We start from the raw sequence: 21,937 nt of genomic DNA on the forward strand, positions 1-21,937 counted from the left end.
AAAGACACTTTCACAAACTACAGTAGACTTTCCTGATGCAACATTAACATCTCAGATGCTGCAGAGAATGACTGAAACATAAATTGCACAATTAATACCCCTGCCAAATTGGCACTTTCAATCCTTAATAAGTCAATGCTCATTGAACTCTCCTACCAGTAAACACAAAGATGCCATTGTAAAGCGATGAAATTAGGAGACGCCTGCTTCTGGGAAAGAGAGCCATGGTTAGCCTTGACAGCCTAGTATAGAGCAGAGACATTAGTCTGCCAACAAAGATTCGTATAACTTGTGCTATGGTCTTTCCAGTTGTGATGTATGGATGCGAGAGTTGGACGGTGAAGAAGGCTGACCGCCGAAGAATTGACGCGTTTGAATTGTGGTGCTGGCGGAGAATCTTGAGAGTTCCTTGGACTGCCAGAAGATCAAATCAGTCGATATTGTCGACCATAAACCCTGAATGCTCATTGGAGGGTCAAATTCTAAAGTTAAAGCTCAGCTACTTTGGTCATCTGATGAGAAGAGAGGAGTCGCTTGAGAAAGATTTGATGTTGGGAAAGGTTGAGGGTCGCCGGAGAAGGGGTAGGCAGCGAACGCGATGGTTAGATGGCATCCTCGAGGCACTGCAGATGAAGTTATGTGATGTTAGGAAGATAGTGAGAGACCGGAAAGCGTGGCGTGACATGGTCCATAGGGTCACGAAGAGTCGGACACAACTGAACTGAACTGAACCGATAAACAGAAAGATGCCATTGAAAAGTTTGTCAGCTAATGTTACTAATGTCTGACAAAAGTATGTCAACAGACGAAATGAGGTGTGATGAAACTGCAATTTCCACAGCAGCACAACCAACACAATGAGGGCCAATCCTCAATGAGCATTGAAAGTGTGCTTATAGCACTGGGCACTTCAATTGCACTTGAAAACTTTGATGCAGACTGAGTTCAATTCGGATCAAAGTGCATAAGTTTAAAATTTGCTCTTAATGCCAAATTCTATCTATAATCAGCTGTATGCTGCTCTGTCTGAAAGGTTAAAGGATTGTGAGAATAAGATTTTGTTCACATTAGACAAGTCATTTTCTTCCTGGAGTTTAGACAATGTTATGTCGGACCAGCAACATAGTAAACACCACAACAAGACATCTGATTTTCAACTGAAAGGAAAAGAGAAACAAAATACCTCAGATTTTTTTTTCGGCTGCTGTGCACTGAACATGGCTGCAATAGTGCCAGGTTTTTCTCCAGGCTTCTTTGCATTGGGGGGTCTGTATAGGTTCTTGGTGGCATTTTTCGCTTGACGATAAAAAAAAAAAAAAAAAAAAAAAGCAGTATTCTTTCATGATTCTAATGCAACAGCTAGCATAAAACGTAGAGAGGTTTGTATGCAGCATTACCTTTCTTAGGCGCCTCGTATTCCTCTTCTCCGATGTCATCGTCAAATATTTCTCTTCCATCTTCCACATAACCAGTCCCATCTGTAAAAGAAATCGTGATCAACTGATACCGGTTCGCAGCCAACAGCTGATCTGCTTTCTTATGTACGCACAATGAATCCACATCTTAATGCATAAATTCAATTAAGCTATGTGATTGCAATATGTACACCATTACAGTGCGAACGTGAACGAGTCGGAGGTTTCCGCAACACATAGCGCACTGAGGAGAACAAGGTACCGTCGTCAACGATCCAGTCCTTCTCTTGACGCTCCTGTACGAGACGGGAGTACTCATTCTCGTCCACTTCTTCATATACCGAAGTCTCCTCTTTTAGCTGCAACAGGAAGTAGCAAAAAAAGTCACAGGTAGAAAAATGCCCCATTGAATACAGCTGAAAACTGAACATCTAACATTCTGATTAGATACACTGAAGATCCTACCTCGTATTTGCTCCGAGTTCCTTGCTTGACTTGCTTGAGCCTCTCGAGAGCAGCAAACCTACCGGCTTTATCGGGTCTATTCCGTTTAGCTCTGCTTTTGACAAGTGAGTCTGAAACAAGACACAACTTGTATTTTGTGTAAATAACGTGCGAGAATTAGTTACTCACCCGAGTCATCATCCATGACTCCCGCAGAACTCGCGCTAATGAACCGAAGTCCGCCGGCGAGAAAGCGTAAAATTTGGCGCGAAATAATGCAAACAGGAACCCAATACTCGTCTAACGTCAGTAAGCTGCATGATAAAACGCATCAACTTCAAGTACTTCCAAGCTTTTAAAAACATTTTGTAACATTGACAAATTTATATTTAAATAAATATAATCTTTAAAACATAAATATTGTTATTTTTAAATTAAAAAGTTGCTACTTTTCAAGTACTTGTAGCTTGTAGTTTTAGTAGCGCCGCGATGCATGAAACCTTTACAGATAAAGGAGCATCTCTATTCGACGACGAAGTGCGAAAACGGTCACGTGACAAATTTGTTTGGAACGTCTGCGACAGCCGATTCTTTTCCTCCGGGTATTTTTACTTGGACATAAAATAATCACGCGTTTGCGTCTTGGCGCACTCCGCATGTTGCTCGCGTAGCCACTTTCGTAAGTTTAAGTGCATCCTATTTACGAACTTCATTTGCTATTGCTTGTGTTACCGGCGATGCGTTCATAACCGCTCTGCGTGTGCCAGCCTCCGCACTCTGCTGTGCTTTATTTACTCAGTTTAGAAGAATCTCTGTTATCAGAGCGTTGGGAGCGGTCGCATATTTTAATTCACTAGAGCGCACGACGTTGACCTTGGTGTAGCGATGCATTCCTGGCGGTGAGTCATCGGCTTCTATTGGCGTCGAAAGAAGGACGAGGTCAGTGCAAGTGGCCGTGCATGAATGAATGAAAGTTTTCCTTGGAGTTCGGGCATTCGTCGCACGTTGCTTGGTATCAAATTGGCAAAGTGTTGATGTTGTGTGTTGGTCCTGCTGTCCCCTTTCATCGTCAAGGAGCAACCGGATCCTGCAATAAATTGCGATACTCGAGCCCTGCGTACAGTACGTATTGCACAGCTTTTTCAGGGCCGCGATTCCTCAGACTTATTGCTGCATATGACAGCTGAGGAACATCTGTCAATTGCCCGAGTTCCTTTTGGCTGACTTGGCTTTCCTGCAGATGTGCAATAGTATGCGGACGTGTGCCGTTGCGCAATCGCACGGTTCGACACGTCGCGATCCTGCAGGGCCTGGCAAGACGCGTGAGCGAGAGAAAGCGCGCGTATGCTAACCTAGCGGGCCCAATTGAGAGAGTTGGCAGGCGAACAACGCGCTTTTGCGCCGGCGCTGTGACGCGTCTGGGTCGTTCGAGTGTCTCGGTCTCGCACTATTGGTTGCAGCTTTCTTGCGAGTTACCCCTCGATCGTTGAACTTTGCTCATCGTTTTCCACACTCGTGCGTAAAGAGCTACTTGCAGCCGTCACCGGACTACAAGGGCAGAAACTTCTCGGAGTGCCCCGTTGCAAGAGGGATAACTTCTCCTCTCCTTATCTGAGCTTTCAAATTGAGTATGAAGCACGCAACTTCCGAGGACAGATAAGATTAAGTCGAGGGTTCTTGTGGTGTTTTCCGCTGAGCTTGTTGCAGCTTGACTCAGAACTTAGTCTGTGGTGGACACACGTGCTGTAAAGATGGGTAGGCTGCATATGTCTTTCTTGGTATAAAAACGCGTTTATTGATATATTAATTGCGAATTCATTCTGATGGCATTGTAGTTGTCATGCTAGAAGTTGCATCTAGGAACAATTTTGTTCGCGCTGTTTTCGCTTACATTTGTAATCTGTGTGCTGGCTTCTTGTTTTTAAGATGATGAGCCTACTTTTGCACAACCTTTTCAGACCTGAGAAAGCCCGTCCACACAAGTATGTCTGGATCCCAAAGGAAAAGGACACGCATAGACAATGCTGTCACACAAGATGGTCCTGCAACGAAACGCATGGTCAGTTGTTTGCCTATCATCCGTCGTTGTTAGCTTGCAAAAGTGGCACGCTGTGGTACAGTGCAAACAGCATAGTTACTGGGTACAGGATTTGTTCTTGCACCAATGACAGTCTGATGTTCTCGACATGTTACGCAAAATGTGCATGAGTCATTCATTGGAAGTGAACTCATTTTTCCTTTCTCAGTATAGATGAGAAAAGGGAACTGCATGTGCGTTCAATCTGAATGATTTGATGTCATGAGCAAAAATAATAGATCCTGGCTCTTTAGGACTATAGGAACGGGTGAATGTAGTGATAACATGTGCATGCTAGTGGGGTCACTGCCAGTGCGCTGCGCGTGCAGTCTTGTCGGACACTATGTAGGTTATCGTGCAGCTGATGGAAGCACAGGTGGCATGAGTCAAGGGTGTCGTACGTGGCCTCTCTCCACTACTATCTGGGAATTGTTTTTGCTGGATCAGTGCTGGCCTTTTCCCAGGGAAGGGAAGCATTGTGTTTTTTGAAACTGACAAGTCCATCTTTGAGGACAATGCGTCAGGTATGCGCAGCATGCAAGTTGAACTAGCCCTTGAACTGAAAGCCAATGTTGTCCATAGGACGTTGCGCTGAGTTTATATCTGCATAAACACCCAATGCTGTTGCCGCTTAGGAGGCTTGCTGTCAGCTTGTTTCTCTGTCACTGCTCTAGATGAGTGTGCTGCTGTGCTTGTGTAGCGCATTCTTAATGTTGTGCAAAAATTTTTATGTGGCAGATTCTGTTGTAGAAGGCAAATGATCATGACTCAGAAAGTAAGTAGCAAAATGAGACAGCGGGTCAAGCTGTCGTGTGCATGTTATTCTTTCAATTATAGGATTAATGTGCAAAGTATTTCTGCTGATTTAATTGAAGACTGTAAAAAATAAATGCAAGAACGGGGTCATGATTTGCAACGGCTTTCTCTCTAGTTAATATGGTGTGAACATAATCACTTAATTGTTCACATGTCACGCTTATTACACATTTGTTCGGAGGAGTTATGAATGGGTTTACATGCATTTGTTTTTCCCTCGAATCATTCAAGCGGTACATACACAACTGACATGTCATCTGCTCTGGACTTCCAGCCCATGCTCTGGTCATGCAGTGCTCTTATCACATAATAAACTCGTGTAGGTGTAGTCTAAAGCGATTTGAGAATGAAGTGACAGATGATAACCTGAAGGGGGCCCTGCTACCGGTGGTGTTGCATGATGACCGATTTGCATGATGCTGCTGTTAATCCAATTTTGATCCCCCAACTCATGCAATTTATCTATGGCTGATACCATGTCATGGTAGCATGATAGCATGTCAACTTTATCAGAAATTATGAAAATCAGTGTGCGCACCAGTCACCAGAAGGTCTCCTTTGAGGGGCATTCACTCTTTCGTATTTGAGTTGTATACAGCTACAGTTTTGATGACTTGAAGCCTGCAGAAATGGCTGCAATTTGTCAGGTTTAATTTTAAGTATTATTACTATATAGGCACCTTTGCAATAATGCACATCGTCATATCCTGTCTTGATTCTTTTAAATTGAGCTTTGAGTTAGCCGTGGGCATAACTGTTGTCACCGCTAATTCAAGGGTACAGCACTGTCATATACATTTACTCACTATATATAGCAGTTCACTTTAGTAGCCATTTGGCGAAGCATAGACTTTTTCATTTTTGTTTGGCAACTGCAGTATATCCCTCTGCACATATTTGTGTGTAGTTACCAATTCATAATGCTCGCAAGTTTTTCAGGTTGTTTCAGCACATTTTGTTCACTTTTAAGTGCAGTGTTCAAGGAGTGCTGTCATTTATGGGCATCCTGCATTCAAGCACTAGCGAAGTCACTTCTGTATTTGCTGGTGCATGCTCTTTCCACCACAGACACTTTGCTCACCAGCCCCATTCAACGATGAACCTCTTGCTGTGGCAGAACGGGACAGGTGTGACTACACCATCAAGATTACAAAAGAAATGGCAGCGTCGGGGCAAGGTATGTTTGACGGATTTTTTTTTTTTTAAGCTTTCTCCTCTATTTGCTCTTGCTGAAAAAGACCAGCATGCAAGCCATATAGAGAAGTGGTCACCATAATCCACATTTTATGCTGATGCACAAAGCCCGAGAAACTAGGGAGAAAACATTTCCAACAATTCTTTGATGAGCACATCCCATTTCATCCTTAGTTACTCTGTGAACAAAAGTCACTTATCAAATTTTGTCACTTTTTTTTTTATAGGTGTAGATTCTTAGCACCCCTTTTGCCCAAATTATTTGTGGGACCAATTTTTCTTAAGGTCTGTGTGATTCGCAAAAATTAGGTCTTACGATAATTAATTGACAGTAGCTATCTAAATTGTTATGATGCTCATAGAGATTTTAATTAGTAATGATTTACAGTGTTTTGGTAGCATGCAGCCTCGGGTGCACATCACTGTTGTGTGCAAATTGGCATGAGTCTTTGAAACTTGATCAGGCAATGCGCAGTTCGAAGACATGCTGTAAAGCCCGTTTTTCTCTCTCTCTTCCTCTGTTTCAGCACCTCGGCCGATTAGGGTGTATGCTGATGGCATTTACGACTTGTTCCACCAAGGCCACGCCAGGCAACTGATGCAGGCGAAATCCGCCTTTCCAAACGTCTATCTCATTGTCGGTGGTATGTGGCGTTCGATGGACTGTATCACTTACTATATACTGCAGTGTATAGCTGTTGCTTTGTCTTCTCCAAAAAAAGACCAGCTGACATACGGAGCCAGATTATTTGCAGAGTTTACGAGTAGTGCCAATGCCATTGCAGAACAGAAGCATGGAGGGGCGGCTGCTTTCCCTGGCTAGCAGTGGACAGCGCTTCTAGTAACCTGTGGAGCAAGCATATAGTGCTGGGATTCAAAGGCTGCTAACATTTCAGTGTGCCATAGTTAGTCGGATGCATCAAGCATGGAAGGCAGGATGTTACGCATTTTGTCAGCTGTGATCTTCATTTGTCTCCATTTCCTGGCCTTTCATTTGATTGATGTGTTTTTCGCTTCGAGCTGCGCACATGCCGTGGTGCCTTCCCACAGAAGGGGGTGATATATATGCATAGATAACGACTTAAAGTGAAGCTTTTTATTGGTCAGGGAGTGCTTAAAGCTGAGGGTCGAATGTATGTTCGGTGCTGATTCATAAATGTCAATAAACATTATTTAGCTACACCAAGAGACTGGGCTCTCCCCATCTCCCAGGCTTCAGGTTTGCTATACTCGGGGGCAACTTTGAACAACTTTGGGCAACTGATGCATCCTAAAAACAAAACGAGATCGTTCGTATCAAGGCATCACTGCTACGCATTGCACTGTAAAGCGGGCTATAGTGGAACTTAGGACTTTGGAGCAATTCTTTGACACTTCTGACAGGGTACGCAAAACAAAGCACTTGACAAAACCACTAAAAATAGTCATTACTTAGCTTTCATGACAAATGTATAGACAACCATGTTCCAAGCGTTCATCAAATAAAATTTCTGCGATGGGAACAATTTTTGGCAGTGTTTAATTGATTCAACTTTCGGATAATTCGACCATTTTCCTTGAAGGCCGAATTAACGAGATTTGACTGTATTCACAATAGGGCCACCACTTTTTTTTTATTTGATGTCATTAACGTTTACATTTCTGCAAGGCTGCATTTTTTGCAATACTATCATACCACTAGTATAGCGCCTACTTATGTGGCACATTTACACTTTCAGAACATTTTATTTTTTACCATGGTGTGGTGCTACTGAACATCCCACATTCAGGCAAGGTCAATGTAAACATCATGCTCTCTAGCGAGGTATCGACACTTAAACAAAGCCAAAAAATTATTTGGTGCACTGCAGTTTGCTGGAGATGGGTCTAGAAAGAAAAGCTGAGCAGCCATCTGTGCTGCTGTTTATTTTTATTTTTTTTTAGACATCTGGTCTGTTATTGCTCGGCTTGCACAGCCGCTCCCCCCTGCTGGTCCTCAGATGTCCACTTCTCAAAATTTTCTGTGGAGAACCCTGGCAAGAGCTAATGCTAAAGTACCCAAGTAGCTCACTTGGTCGAAATTAATCTGAAGCACTTGATTGGGTTGGCCCGCATTGTTTCTTTTGCGCGTTGAAAACTGTCGAGCAGCCTCACCTGTGTAAGCTGTATATCTTGTTGTTTGGCCTCAAGTAAGTGAGGACGACTCGGATCGTCCAGATTTCGTCTTAGGTGCACGGTGTAGCACCATCTGAACCGATTCCTTGGTATGTCCTGCCTGCTATGTAAAAATGAGGTATGCTTGTTCCATGTAATTTCATGGCTTGGAGAATAACTACAAATTGCGATGCCATCAAAGAGACAAATAGACAAATAAAAATCTGCTCCTGATTCAATTAACAAGTTCTTGCATTAGCTACTGCCAGTAATAGCAATAACACATTTCATACATCTCACTTGGCTCATTTGTTAATGGGGTACAGCAGCGAAAAGTATGAATAAGCAAAGCGTTAGTAGCAGAACAAGGAAAGCACATTGTGACATTGTGGCCACACTTGCAAAGAATATATGAGCAGACTGGTGTAACACTGAAATGAACTATTTTTTGGGCTGACTCGCATCCGCAATGAATTTAACGGGCCCATTGCTGCTCTAGGCCCTGGTGCGTTTAAAGTTGAGGAACGACTAATTATATGGCAAGTTCTTTGTTGGATTCAAGCAGTGCAGTCAAGAGCGGCAACAGTTGTCTTCTTTTACAGTGCTTGTTTCTGTCACTGCCAGGAAGCTTCTTTATGAGCTGTATTACAAGGCATTGAAAGAACTTCAACGATTTCGGAAAAATGTGGGAAGAGGTGCGCAGAGCTGTTAGTCTGATTGTATCTGTTGTTGGAAACATACAAGGCTGTGTACTGGTGGCTTTGAGCATATACTATATATAGTTTACAAAGCTTGCATCAATATCTGTTGTGCTTTTACGATTACTTGCGATTGCTCCCCAGCTTAAGCATAATCTTCTTGTTGTGATATAAAAGAAAGCAGTAACGCATAATGTGATCTGTGTTGTGGCTTAAAACACAGCTGCTTGAAAAATATGACTCTTTTTAGATATTTATCAAACTGTTATAACAGTTTGGAATGCAAATATTGAAGCTTAGGCTTTGTCTTGGCCAATATGTCGGCAACTTTGTTTCCGAGTAAGCATTGCCTTGTCATCTCAGTGTGTTATAGGAACAAACCATTTGTTGAAATGTAATGAGCATTGGGTTTGCATCGATAATAAGAGAAGTGCTGCCGTTTTACTTCACTAAAATAGTCAGCTGCTGTGTATTAGGAGCACATAAATATATATACTGTCGTGAGTTTCTGTGATTCTTGATGTTCTTGATGAACCACAAAGTGAGGCCGATTTGTCTGTTTCTCTTGGGAAATGGTAAAGACCTTTGTTTTGCAAGATAAAATGCGACATGTTGCCTTGCTGAAGTCGAGGCCGTTTTGTGATATCAAGACGTCTTTCATAATGTGTTCCACCAAACACCGTGCTTTTACGTCCAGCTGAGCAAATTTCCATTTTGTGTGAAGGTTCTTTGGATGTCTTTAAACTGCTTTGAGCGTCATAGTCATCGAAGGGCCAACTTAGAAGCATTGGTACCTAGCAGGAAGGTGGTCAATTTGACTTGTTTTAAACAGATTTGCAGTTAGCTTTTTGTCAGTTTTCTTATCTTTGCATACTAGAGTAGACATGCTTTTAAGTTTTTTTTTCTCTGTTTCTGATTTAGTTGATTGAGCACACACGTGCTCTTTACACAGTAAACCTCTGCTGATTCGTTTTGTTAAAAGATGCGGGAAAAAATTGCATTATCCAGGAGAAAGTATAATCCGAACTGCCCAATTTTGAAAAATTGTAACTGCTAAATGAGTTACAAAGGCATTCAGAATTTCACTGCGTAACAGTGTAGATTGGCATCTATAGACATGAAGTATGTACAGCTCCTTTCTTTTCTTAGTTTTTAAGAATTCAATCCGTATTTATGTTCTTTATGTTCTAAGCATGCAAGAGATTTAGTAACAAATCCGGTTCCTAGATGGCAATGACAAGCTGAAATTGCTTCCTTGGTTGCTTTCGAATGCTTCGCCCCCATACACCAGTGACATGTGGAGAAGCCATCTTGATGGCTTAAAGCTGTGGTATCGCTCATATGATGCGTCCCCCAGGCCCAGCCCGCTTGTATGCAAGCAAATGGCTGTAGTCATCAAATGGTTCACGCCTATGACCCTAAGGCACCGCAAAGAAGCAACCGCATTTCTCCTCCTGAAATCATGTTTCCACAGAAACAAGCACCTTGTACGTTGGCTCGCAGGCTTTTCTTCTTCTTCTTCTCTCTTTTCTTCTTCTTTTTTTTTTTTTTTTTTTTTTTTTTTGATTCATCGCTCATTTGCACTTAAGCACTGCAGGAAACCAACTGTGGAGGGGTGAGTGCCACTAATCCGTTTTTCATGTCGCGAACACTTGGTTGCACATGTCCGGCTGATTGCAAAATGCGTTATTTGACCAAAATTTGTCTAAATTTCGAACGTAGTTACTGGAAATCGTGTTATCCCGGAACATATTAACCGGGAGAAAAATAGTGTGTCTATGGGAGATGTTTTACTGCCCGCAACTTTGAGTATATGAAACAGGAAATCATATGAACTGAGAATGTATCAATGAGGTTCTACTGTACTATGCTCGAAAACAGTCATTTCAGGTTCGCCCCCTTGTTGTTTGAAAAAATATACATACATAAACGTATATTGTTCTGCGTTGAAAGTCAGTGGACATGGGTATATGGGACACTAAGCAGCGTTCTACTTTAAGGGCCATGTTCTCAGATTTAAATGGAAACTTTTATGATGAGTCTCTCTCTTAAGGAGAGGGTAGCTGCTTTGTTTCATGCTGCTTTGTTTGCTGTGGTGATTGCATGTGCTTACTGCTTGTCACACTTGCAGTGAACAGTGATCAACTCACACATTCAATGAAAGGAAGAACTGTGATGAGTGATTTTGAGCGCTACGAAGCTGTCCGCCACTGCCGGTACGTGGACGAGGTTCTAAGGGATGCACCCTGGGTCATAGACGAAGCTTTTCTGCAGAAAAACAAGGTCGGTTGGTTTTCATTGCTTATAACCCTCTAATGTTGTAATGTCAGCTCCAGGAACTACATTCGTTGATTTATTATAAAAATGTTTGTTTGCTTAGTAAAGTTACGTCAAAGGAAATGACCACTAAGACGGGTCTGTCATTAAAGGTGCATGCTTTAAATTGTTAGTACAGCATTCTGATCACGCTTTTGATCAAAAATCTTTCCGCCATCAAGCATCGTCGCGGCCATTGCTGTTTGCATTCAGCTGGTTGAATAATTATGATGATAGCAATATTATTTTGTGCTGAAAACAGCGTTTTGCTGGTAGATCTATTGGCAACTATGTGGGCGTGTGACTTTTAACATAGCAACACTACAGTGGCTAGAATACTTGAATTGTGGCTACCGCCGTTCGCTGAACATAACTGTTGATGCTACCTGGCAAGGTATCTGCTAAGTGGCATGCTGTTCCACTTACAAGTCAGATCGGCAAATGAAATATGTTCTTTTACCTTCGACTACAGCGCGGCCGCTGACATGAAACTCTTTCTGATTGCCTGCTGCCATGCAATTTTGTCGTGCATGCTGAGATCGCCCATAGCTTTCTTAAGTTAAGTGTTTTATTTGCCTGTCGTAATGATGCCTTCTCCTGTTTAAAAGAACAAGTTTTTGATGCTACCTACCACATAAAGACAGAAGTAATAAGCCTTCTGTTTGAAACATGTTTAAGAAAAGAAACGCTGAGAGCTGTTGCTTGCAGATTGAGTTCTTATTGTATCATTATTTAATCTTGGAGCTGTGTTTTGTTTTGTTCTTCTTTCAGATTGACTTTGTGGCGCACGATGAAATCCCCTACTGTAGTGGCAACGAGGAGGATGTGTACAAGTTTATCAAAGATAAAGGCATGTTTCTTGCCACACAGAGGACCGATGGAATCTCTACATCAGATCTGGTTGCAAGGATTGTCAAGGACTATGACGTGTACGTCAGGCGAAACCTGGCCAGGGGCTACTCTGCAAGGGACATGAACGTCTCCTTCTTGAATGTAAGAATTGATCTGCTGCTGTTTGAGATCTTGGCAGAATTTATGGAGGAGCTGGTGCCTTTCTATCTTTGTTGCTGTGAACGTGGCAAGAAGTGTTAACAGTGGGTTGTCTGTTGCCAATTGCTTGATGTGGGCACCAGTACTTTGTAGCATGAAATGTTACGTGGTGTTTGCCACGCTTTCAAGGTTGATTTCATCATCCGTCGCATCTAACTCATTGAGAGCTGCAAATTTTAAAGTGGAGGGCATCAAAATTGCACATATATATATATATATATTTTTTTTTTCTTTTTTTGTGCAGAGGGGAACAAGGGAAGGGGGAGCGGAGCTGGCAAGTGATATGATGCCCATGAGCCTTACAGCTTTCGTGTTTTTCCATTGCATCTTAAACCTTGCATTTGAAGTGTGCTCAGGACTACTGTTATTGATGTGACATAGGTATGATGCAATCATGATTATGACTTAGCACTTTTTTTATGTTCTCATTGCAGTAGATCAATCTTTCTCAAACGGGGATCCGCGAAACCCACGCTGACAAAAAGAAATGCAGTGCGATAGCTCTGGCCTGGGTATATGCAGGTTTGCAGGGTTAAAAACACAGAGGTTCAAAGCCGACTTTAGTTTCTCAAAGCGAAAGAAACGTGAGAGGTGTGCGGAAACGGACAGCATGCGAAAGAGGAAGGGAGAGAGAGCGTGTCTACGATGTTTGTTGAAGCCGGCATCGGTGAAACTAAAGCTATTGCTGCACTGCTGGGCAGTGCTGCAATGCAAAGTGTCTCAGTTGTACGACGAGCAAGCAGCGCAGTGTTGGGAGGAGTAACCACCACTCTGATTCAAGGGGTGACCCCCCTCCCCATTATTTTCACTGGTCCACAAGGGGTCACTGACACATCCATGGCTAAGAACCACTGCAGTAGGCTTTCGTTAAGATGAATTTGGTCAAGATGAAACCTCAAGACCCTCAAGTGCAAGACCACATAGTTCCCAATTGCATTTAAGGTAAAAACATATGTTTGCTCAGGAATAACGTTTGCTTATGTTAGGTTTGCTTCGGCTAATGTAACCTTTGCAGAGATGCTAGATTTGATAAAGATGCATGGTGTGCCTTCTTGTAGAGTTGATAGCAGCTACAGTATACTAGAAGGAAATGAGGAGTAGGAGAGGTGCACAGATGCCAGACTTGTGAACTTTCAAATTGCTTGGAAGGTAGGGTGACAAAGAGAGAGCGTATTAAACAGCACTAAAGTAAGGCTGCTTTCGAGTAGCACATTGTGACCTTATTTCTCCCCTCATAGTTAAACTTGATTCACGATTTGTGCGATATATTTATTACGGTTAAACCTTGTTATAAGAGACACTCGGTTATAAGAGACATTTGAAAATGGTTTGGTTGGTTTTCCTATGTCTGCCATGTTAGCAACATCGCATACAAGAGACAAGGTGACAAGAGACACTCGGTTACTAAGGTCAACTTTTTCAGGTCTCTGGAGTAAATTCTTCACTATTTAGAAGAGACACAACCCAGGTGGGCTCATGCAATGCAGCTGAAGCGTACCGACTTGTACATGATGCGCTTCAGATTCTCTTTTTGTTGTATATGTCAGGAACTGAAGAGTGCTTCCCTATGATTGGAAAGTCTAAACGGCCCCGCTGTTTCAGCCACTGGCATCACATTACTGTCACCTACAAAGCAAATCAAAATGCATGAATGACATCTAGCATTTTTAACTCCTCGCTGTTAAAATTTGATCACAAAATGAAAGGCCAAAATCCTGATGTCTTTTTCTTCGTGAACAATGCTTCTTGCAGCACCAAAGTTCTCTTGCTCAAAGCCACGAAAGTTATTTTTCCCTCCAAACTCCACACCTTACTTCCAACCAATAGACAAAAGCATTATGCACTCTGTCAAGTTGCTGTGCAAAACAAGGTTGGTAGAATGCCTCTTGCATGATAAGCAGCAAGATTACAATATATGTAATAACTGATGTGAAGTTTGCTGTTCAGGTGATTTCAAGTGTCTGGAATGACCTGAGAAATGAAGCTGTGTAAAACTGTTTCAGATAAGCGGGCTTTAAATGTGGTGACATGATGTAAGAGGGCCCATGTATGGATACTGTGGATACTGTGTGTAGGTGAGCATCCAAGAGACTGCTAAGGTACCAGAATCTTTTGAGGAATTATCTGCAGATGTGGATCTTGTGTGCTCCCGAAGAGCTTGCAGACTGTGCAGTTCTCGTGTAAGTAAATGGCACAGGTTCCACAGAGGATGACTACGAGGACATTTCAGAGGAAGAGTGTCAGCATCTCAGGATGACGAGCATTTAAGAGTGCTTCGAAGGTGTTAGAGCAATAGGAAGGTCTGCAAAGTGAAGTACTTTACCTCCAGAATTTGGGAATGAATTACACTCTGCACTCACAAAAATGCATACTAGCATGAATAACTTCTTTAAGCTTTCTTGAAAAATTTCCTGTTAATGCGTGTTGTGAATGCATTTAATATGCTGATGTGCAGTAAACTGATCAACACAGTGCTTTTAGAATTTTTGGTTACAAGAGACCTTGCTTACAAGGGACATCTTTTTCGGGTCCCTTGAGTGTCTTTGGTAGCGAGGTTTTACTATATTTTCAATTAATCTCTCTCTGGAAGGCTATTCTATTTGCTTTTTTTATGCACCGTGTACTTGGACACAGCTGTCATGCTCATATACTTAATTTGGAGCACTTTTGCTAAGGCAGTCTCCTGATAAGACAGATTTCTCTCGTCCCTTCAAGTTTGTCTTAAAGGGAATCAACTTTTTTCACTTTCCCGTCTTGATAAATCATTAGCCAAGGTGGTCAACACATTTTAGGCACATTCAAGTGATGTGGTTGAAAAACAGGTCAACAAAAATTAATTTCTCTTTTTTTTTTTGAAGCCATGCCAAGCCTACCTTAAAATAACATGGATCTGTTCATAAAAACGCAGACTTGTTTACCTGTTCACCATATGTGGATCAATATCTTCCTGCACAGGATTTTTTTTTTTTTGCTCCCGTTAGTGGAAATCATTTCTTTGGTAGTGAGATTTGATAGTGTTCAAAGTCCCATGTACGTGGACACTGAGTCTAACCGGGATATGACATTTCCATTAATTTCTGTGCTCTTCTTATTGGATGATTTCGGCCGCCTTTCTTGTGAAAGTTTCTTGACTCACTTAGCTCCAAAAAAATTGCAGGCATCCAAGGAGTCTTTGTGACATTAGCTATCACTTGGAAGAGGAAAGATTTGCTTTTATCTTGCTTTGGAAAGCTGGCTTGAGCAGAAATGTGGCGCAACAAACACAAACACAAGCGAAGAGACACAACACACGCGCACACTACCAACTGTAATATGGATCTGAAAACACTTCCTCTTCACCACTTCTCTCTTCGCTTGTGTTTGTGTTTGTTGCGCCACATTTCTGGGTATTATGCAGTACCAACTAGCCCCTCAAGCCGTCATTCTAGCTTGAGCAGCTTATGTTGCTGCCGATGCTGATAAAGTATTTCGAATAGGCGCTGATGTGAGCACACCTCAGGTGGCAGAGTATTTTTTGTCTCCTTCGTCCAGCTCTGCTGAAAGCGCCTTTGCTGCTGCTTTGGCCCCAGACTTGTGGCCTTCCATTCTGCAGCGCAACCTGTCGTGAACCTGTCCTGTCTGTGTCTATTTGTGAGTTCGTATTTGTTAGTGCTGTGTAATCTTTCCTTTTCTGTGAGATGTGCCAACTAGCCCAGCAATTGGTTTTACTTGAACCTGGAAATGTTTCGGATATTATATTTTTATAATTATTAATTTTTGATTGCCGACAAGGACAGCCGTTCTAATTGCGCCATTTCGACACAAACGCAGTTTTGGTGCATTTTTTTTGCTGTGCTGAAGGTGCCGGCTGTAATTCTGGGTGCACCCAAAACAAATCTTTTGGTTCTCATGGGGGGGATAGGAAATCTCGAATGGTCGGCAAACAGTGCATGCTCGCTTCACGTGATATCTATCTTTCTGAACATTCAGAAATTATGGAATTTCCCGCTTTTCTTTATTAGTACACAGGCAGAAATTATAGCATGTGACACAAATGAGGAAAACAAAAGGTGGCATTGGACTACCTTTTTCTTTATATAATTCATGTTTTTTTCTTTTGTTTTGTTCAGCCACATAAAGTTTTGCCATATTATACAAAAAAGTAATTCAGTATAATATGGTTATGACTTTGTATGTGGTCCCCATTTTTAGGTTTTTTTAGTCTTTTCTCGAGCGCATTACATTTGCACGTAATCAGTTGTACTGTCAGGATGGATTCAGTTCAAATGCGTGCCTTCATGCACATTTCGTGATTTTAGCTTTAATATGAAGGCAGAAATTGTGACAGCCTGTCACCCGCTCTTGTGTCTTCAGTTTAAAGGAACAGGAAACATTTGGTGCAAAACCCTCATTTTTAAGGCCAGCTTTCTAGATTACTTCATTTTTTATTAGTATAGAGAGCATCGCAGTTCACACTAGGTTTCACGGTGGCACTCATCAACTAGTAGTTTCAACGTTCTGAATTTCCGTACAGTAGAACCCCTTTATAGTAAAGTCACTGGGGCCAGCAAACTTTACTACATCAGTTGTTGGTGATGACATGGTCCTGAAGGTGCTGTCTGTAGTTAAATGGGAACTTGCCGAACACGGTTTGTTGCTTAATGAAAACAACTCTGAAATGCCTTTCATCTCTCTTATTATCTCTTCGTGCAATTTTTAATTTTTTTTTTAAGTTATAAAAATTTTTTACATCTTGTGGAAGTATATCTTAAGCATGAGGACACTGTGGCTATGAATACAACCAACTTTGATTTCATGTGAAGACCAAAGCCTTGCATGAACGCGGTGTTTGTTTTTGCCATTTCTATCTTTTAAAAGGCAATACTAAATTGATCATTAATGGCAGTCAAGTGCTGCAAGACCGCACACACTGCACCTCCCTTGGTTGCCTCCGTTGTCTTATGCTTCGTGCTGCACAGTGTTGTAAATGTTCGCCTGTTTCTTCACCTTCCCTATTTCTTGCTGTGCTTTTACTCTTCCTTACTTTCTGAGCGGACCGCGTCGCTTCCTTTCCATGTTTGTAAACAGCTTTACTTTTTTCTTTTTTTCCCTACACGCTGCGTGCTTCCCTCACAGTTCCAAGGTGTCTGTAAAGTAGGCTTCTCCTGAATGCTGCTAAGCCTGGTGGTAAAGCCACTCAAGAGGCCATTCCATGTTATTTTTCTGTTTTCAAATACAAAATCTTTTCCATGTGATTCTAGGTAGCGCATAGGCAGTGATGTCATAATGTGAGAGTCATCACCGCGGCCAGGCGCACTTTGCTATAACCAATTTTTTACTGAAAATGTCTTTACTATAAAGGGGGGAAAATGTACAGTTGTCTATGGAAGATGAACTGGGACTTCAGTTTCACTTTACTATATCAGAGTTTTTACTATATCCGAGTTTACTATAGCGGGGTTTTACTGTATTCAGTTTGTGCTGAAGGACTATAGGCACAATTTCAGCTGGCGTGTTTTTCATTTCTCAAATGGTGCTTTAGACATTAGAATGCATTAACTGAACGATGGCTGTGACATGTGTTTGGTATTAAGGGGATGTGAGGCAGGCAAAAATAAAGTGCAGTATGAATGCTGATATGGTTTTAATCCTTTACAACTCTTATAGCCTGGTTCAAGGGTTTGAATGACATTGAATTTTGTATCAGCGGTTATCTTTCTTTTTCATGCCTCACGTGGTTTAAACACACATCGCGGTCATTGTTTTGTCAATGAAACTGAAGCAGCATCGAGAAAAAATTAAATATTATAACTTAGCAGTCGCGGGCGAGCACCAAGACGTGCTCCATGTATCCTTCTTTCAAACTTACCGTTTGAAAGAAGAAAAACATTCAAGTAAAAACTTGGTGTATATATTGCTTCAATTTTTTTTTTTTTTCTATACATGGCTTCTTTTTCTGTTTTTCTCGCAGGAGAAAAAGTTTCTTCTGCAGAATAAGATGGACGAGCTCAAAGACAAGAGCAAGCAGCTAGTGGAGAACTTCGAAGGAAAAAGGCACGAGCTGATCCAAAAGTGGGAGGAGAAGTCAAGGGAATTCATCTTCAACTTCCTCGAGCTGTTTGGTCGGGAGGGAAGGCTGGTAAGTTTGTATTAGAGCTCTTCTTTTCTTGTACCGTATTGTGTTATTCTTGCACGCATTGAGCCCGTGGAACTTGCAGATGATGAAAGAGGCCCCTTTGCCGTTTGTGTTATTTATTGTAGTTTGAGGCTGTTTGGTGGCGGAGGGCCAGATTTGGCTCATGTTTGCAAATTGCGTGTGCTGAGAGAACGGTTGATTTTCGACTAGACCTTCAGGGGCTTGCAGCAGTTTTGACCTGTAAACTGAGCAGTGTGCATTGTAGGAGTATTGCATAATTGTGCTCTGAGCGTCAGAATGCTGCCCAGAATGACTCGACATTGTTGGTAGCTAACCAACAGTCTTTTCTTTGGTTGCACAATCAGCTAAAATGATCTAAAGCTGTTTGTATTATGTCACTGTCGAATTAACAATGATAACTTCCTTTGGAAGAGCACAGGCAGTCGAACTTTGTTAATGGATAGTTGCCTGAAACTCGCAAGAATTGAGGAGCTTACGGCAAGGCCGAATCTGGAAAAGAGAGAGTGAAAAAGTTCTCCAGCTCTACTAGGTTTGAGTCCAGGTTAGCACCTGACCATATTGCCAAACAAAAACCTTCAATAACTAATAGCCACAAGAAGAAGTATAGTAGTTGCGGTCACTTGATTATTTTACACTTTAAGGTGCTATTTGTTGTATACATCATATTATGCAGTTTGCATGAAGGTTTCATTTTTGTGTGCAGTTTTATTTTTCTCTTCACAAAAACTGGTTTACTGGGTGCTACGTGTAATATCAACAAAAGTGATCTGATCTTGTACGCCTTTTTCTTTTTTCTTTTTTTTTCTCTTTTCTTGAGACTAGTTGAGGCTAGCTAATGCCATAAACTTGATGGTTTTCGAAACTTATCATTAGAGTCCAGCGTAACACAAGCCATTGTTCTCGAGGCACTATTGGAATTCACCTTTAACTTAATTTCCTGCATGTGACTGTTGCAGTATGATTTCCATTGACCTCAAGGAGGTTATTGATTGGCATGCTGTCCCTGTCTATTGATTCATCACGGATGGGGCAGCTTTGGGTTGGGCATTTAAGGCATCTCTAAATAGACGTCAACACACTTGATTGCAAAAACAAATAGAAGAGGGTTGGACAGCACTGGAAAGCATACTAGCACTTTTGGCACTTCAAAATCGAGAGAAACGAATTCGGAAACATTTTTTCTTGACCGTCCAAGTTGCACAAGTAGTGCCTGTAGTGTCACACTATGTATCGTTGCTTACCTTGGAGTAGCTTCTTTTCTGGAGCTGATGAGCGCTGACAGCACTGTTCTGTGGGCATGCCACCCTCTTTTACGTCTGTTTTTGTTTGGTTTGAGTTCTTTGGCTTGGTTGCTGTCTGGCTACTGGGTCTTCTTTAGTTTTCTTTTCCTCAGCGTTTATTGCGAGAAGAAACTTCCTTTATACTACTTGCACCTACTGGAGTTCCTTGAAAGTTGTAGGTGTTACGTTTCGATTGACTGGAAGTCTTTCTGAGAGGCGTCTCTGTGCTCGTAGTTTCGCTGACAACGCAGAGCAGCAGCGGGAGAGGAAGAGCAAGGAATTGTGGGGTGGCGGGCGGTTCGCTGAGAGGGCGCTGTCTCTGTTTTTGCCCTCGTAGGACACAGACCCCGACGACATTCCCTTGTTGGACCCGGATGCTGAAGGCTTTCCTCCGGGTGCCTCTCTGCATTATATGGAAATTTGCAATTTGTTTCGGCCGCCTGCCAAGATGAGAACGAGGCGGCCAATGTCTCGGGATTCTTCGCCGTATAAGCCGAGCTCGCCCACTTACTGTAGAACGCCACCCCGTTCCAGCACGCCACCACTAACACGTGCCGAGCAGGAGCCTATCGTGAGTGGCAGTAACCAGCACACCAGCCACGCGAGTCCAAGCGGACCACCCAGGGCCAGGAGCGACATGGACGTCTTCTCACAGCGCAAAAGCCTGGATGGTGCCACCAAAGTGGGGAGTAAATCCTCTGAATGCGTGCACGCATCTAAACTGCACGTCCTGCCTCTCCCCACAGCCAAACTAGTGAGCGACCAGATACCGGAGGACACTGCTGCAAGATCGCAAGAAAGTGCCGACGGTGTCACCGATCAGAAGTGCGCATACCAGGAACCGACTTCGCATTCATTAGAGGACATTGCTTCGCTCGGCAGTGCAACAAAAACCCCACCTGAGCCTAGTGTAAGAGCTCCCTCACACAGCATTCCGGATGAAGGGGTTGGTGTTGCCACTATCTTTCCTCTGAGTGGTTCTCAAGAGGTCGGTTCCGCTGTGGCCATTCAAAAGGCTGCCTCCGTGGACATTCCTTGCTCGAGCCCCACGAAGGCAGCTGCAAAGGAGGAAGGCGCAAATAGCCTCTTGCTTCAAGGTCATAACCTGGATGCTGAGAAAACTGGTGTAGGCAGCACGGAGCAACAAGCATCACGTAACCTGCAGCAGGGCATGACAGATTTTTACGTTTCATACTCCAACCTTGTGCCTGTAGTAACTGATGACGATTCCGGGAATCTGCCTGCGTCCGATAACTCTGTAGCGGGGGTGATTGAAGAGGTTGCAGACAGATTGGACCGTCAGCAAGCTGAACCTGCAGTGAACGAGGCGGTGCCTTTTGAAGACGGCGCAGCAGTTGGCGTTGAGCTGCCAAGCACCTCCGGCATTATTAGTGCTGAACAGGGGTCTGCTTATCAACGAAAGGGCACTGCAGAGTTTTACGTGTCATACTCAAACCCCACAGAACTGACAACTGATGGTAGTTTGGAGGTGAAAGAAGGCCTCGGTCATGCTGGGTCGCCTGCGGGGACGGAACTGCGACAGCAACCACAAGAACTGGTTGAGTGGAACTGTGACCCATCAGGGAACCAGATTACTCCCGTACCAGACACAAAGACTGGTGGCGAAACTCAAGGAGCACAAAGTTCCTCGTCTTCAGCGCCCGTTGAAAGGGAAAACGAAAATTGAGGAGCAGCTTCAAAGGCAATCTCACCTAGAACTTTTGTACTGGGCTGGATTTTTGCCATACTTACCTCTTTGCCTGATAGACAATACTCAGCGGATAAGTCCAGAAATATTTTGTACTGTGAATTTGGGAGCGCATGGTAGAGGAACATTCTCAGCGTCGAACATGCTTTGCCTGAATGTGCCTTGTCATCATGATGGCTCCCCCATCGTTGTATTCCTTGGAACTGTGATATTCAGAGCTGTTCTTATATTTGTCTAGAAATGTTTTTTTTACTGCCACTGTTCTTGTTTTCGGACACACTGTTGGCACACCCTAACTGCAAATTAGCTGTGGCTGAGTTAACGAGACCTGCCCTCTCTGACTTTGGACAGATATTTTGCCTTTGCGTTCCGCGGCTCAAAATCTAGAATGTGACCTCCTCGAAAGTTTTCCCCCTCCTCCCCCTCCTTTTGTTTCTTCAAATTCATTGCAGTTAGGTGGCAAGGATGAGCAGAGCAGTGGTCATGAAAAGGCACAGCCATCCACCGTCTTACCGTGATCGAGCTATGCTCAAGTACTTTTTCTTGCGTTGTATGTGAAAATAAAGCCTGCAAGTAGTGCATCCTTAGCTCTCTGTTATGGTCTTAATAATTATCCTAAATACACGCTTTGCACAGCGAATTGCTGCAGGTTGTGCGTTTAGCGTACGAA

At 42.8% G+C, this 21,937-nt stretch overlaps 2 protein-coding genes across 6 annotated transcripts in view; one reads left to right on the top strand and one right to left on the bottom strand.

Moving 5' to 3' along the window:
• The window catches only part of PolA1 (DNA polymerase alpha catalytic subunit), a 95,627-nt gene extending 93,475 nt beyond the window's left edge, over nt 1-2,152 (bottom strand). The window contains exons 1-5 of one of the 2 annotated variants that reach the window (XM_084594690.1): nt 2,049-2,152; nt 1,881-1,990; nt 1,678-1,774; nt 1,398-1,478; nt 1,184-1,296 (exon numbers count right to left, since the gene is read on the bottom strand). In XM_084594690.1, the coding sequence (XP_084450816.1) occupies nt 1,184-1,296; nt 1,398-1,478; nt 1,678-1,774; nt 1,881-1,990; nt 2,049-2,064 (417 nt within the window). In that variant the 5' untranslated portion in view covers nt 2,065-2,152. The remainder of the gene's footprint in view (nt 1-1,183; nt 1,297-1,397; nt 1,479-1,677; nt 1,775-1,880; nt 1,991-2,048) is intronic. The other variant, XM_084594691.1, reaches the window with a different exon arrangement.
• Nucleotides 2,153-2,381: 229 nt separating this feature from the next.
• LOC146199215 (uncharacterized) lies at nt 2,382-21,713 on the top strand. 4 transcript variants are annotated; one of them, XM_084594694.1, is made up of 8 exons: nt 2,382-2,538; nt 3,818-3,918; nt 5,821-5,929; nt 6,474-6,590; nt 10,909-11,060; nt 11,865-12,086; nt 18,094-18,261; nt 19,897-21,713. In XM_084594694.1, the coding sequence occupies exons 2-8, from the start codon at nt 3,844-3,846 to the stop codon at nt 21,244-21,246; spliced, it is 2,193 nt and encodes a 730-aa protein (XP_084450820.1). In that variant the 5' UTR covers nt 2,382-2,538; nt 3,818-3,843; the 3' UTR covers nt 21,247-21,713. The 4 variants fall into 4 exon arrangements, with proteins under 4 accessions (XP_084450820.1, XP_084450822.1, XP_084450821.1 ...); XM_084594696.1 differs by having other exon boundaries at nt 2,420-2,461; XM_084594695.1 differs by lacking the exon at nt 2,382-2,538 and adding an exon at nt 2,545-2,798.
• The last annotated feature ends 224 nt before the right edge of the window (nt 21,714-21,937 follow it).

The sequence above is a fragment of the Amblyomma maculatum genome, chromosome 2 (genome assembly GCF_055883805.1).
Source record: "Amblyomma maculatum isolate TAMU_Amacu chromosome 2, ASM5588380v1, whole genome shotgun sequence".
Classification (NCBI taxonomy): domain Eukaryota; kingdom Metazoa; phylum Arthropoda; class Arachnida; order Ixodida; family Ixodidae; genus Amblyomma; species Amblyomma maculatum.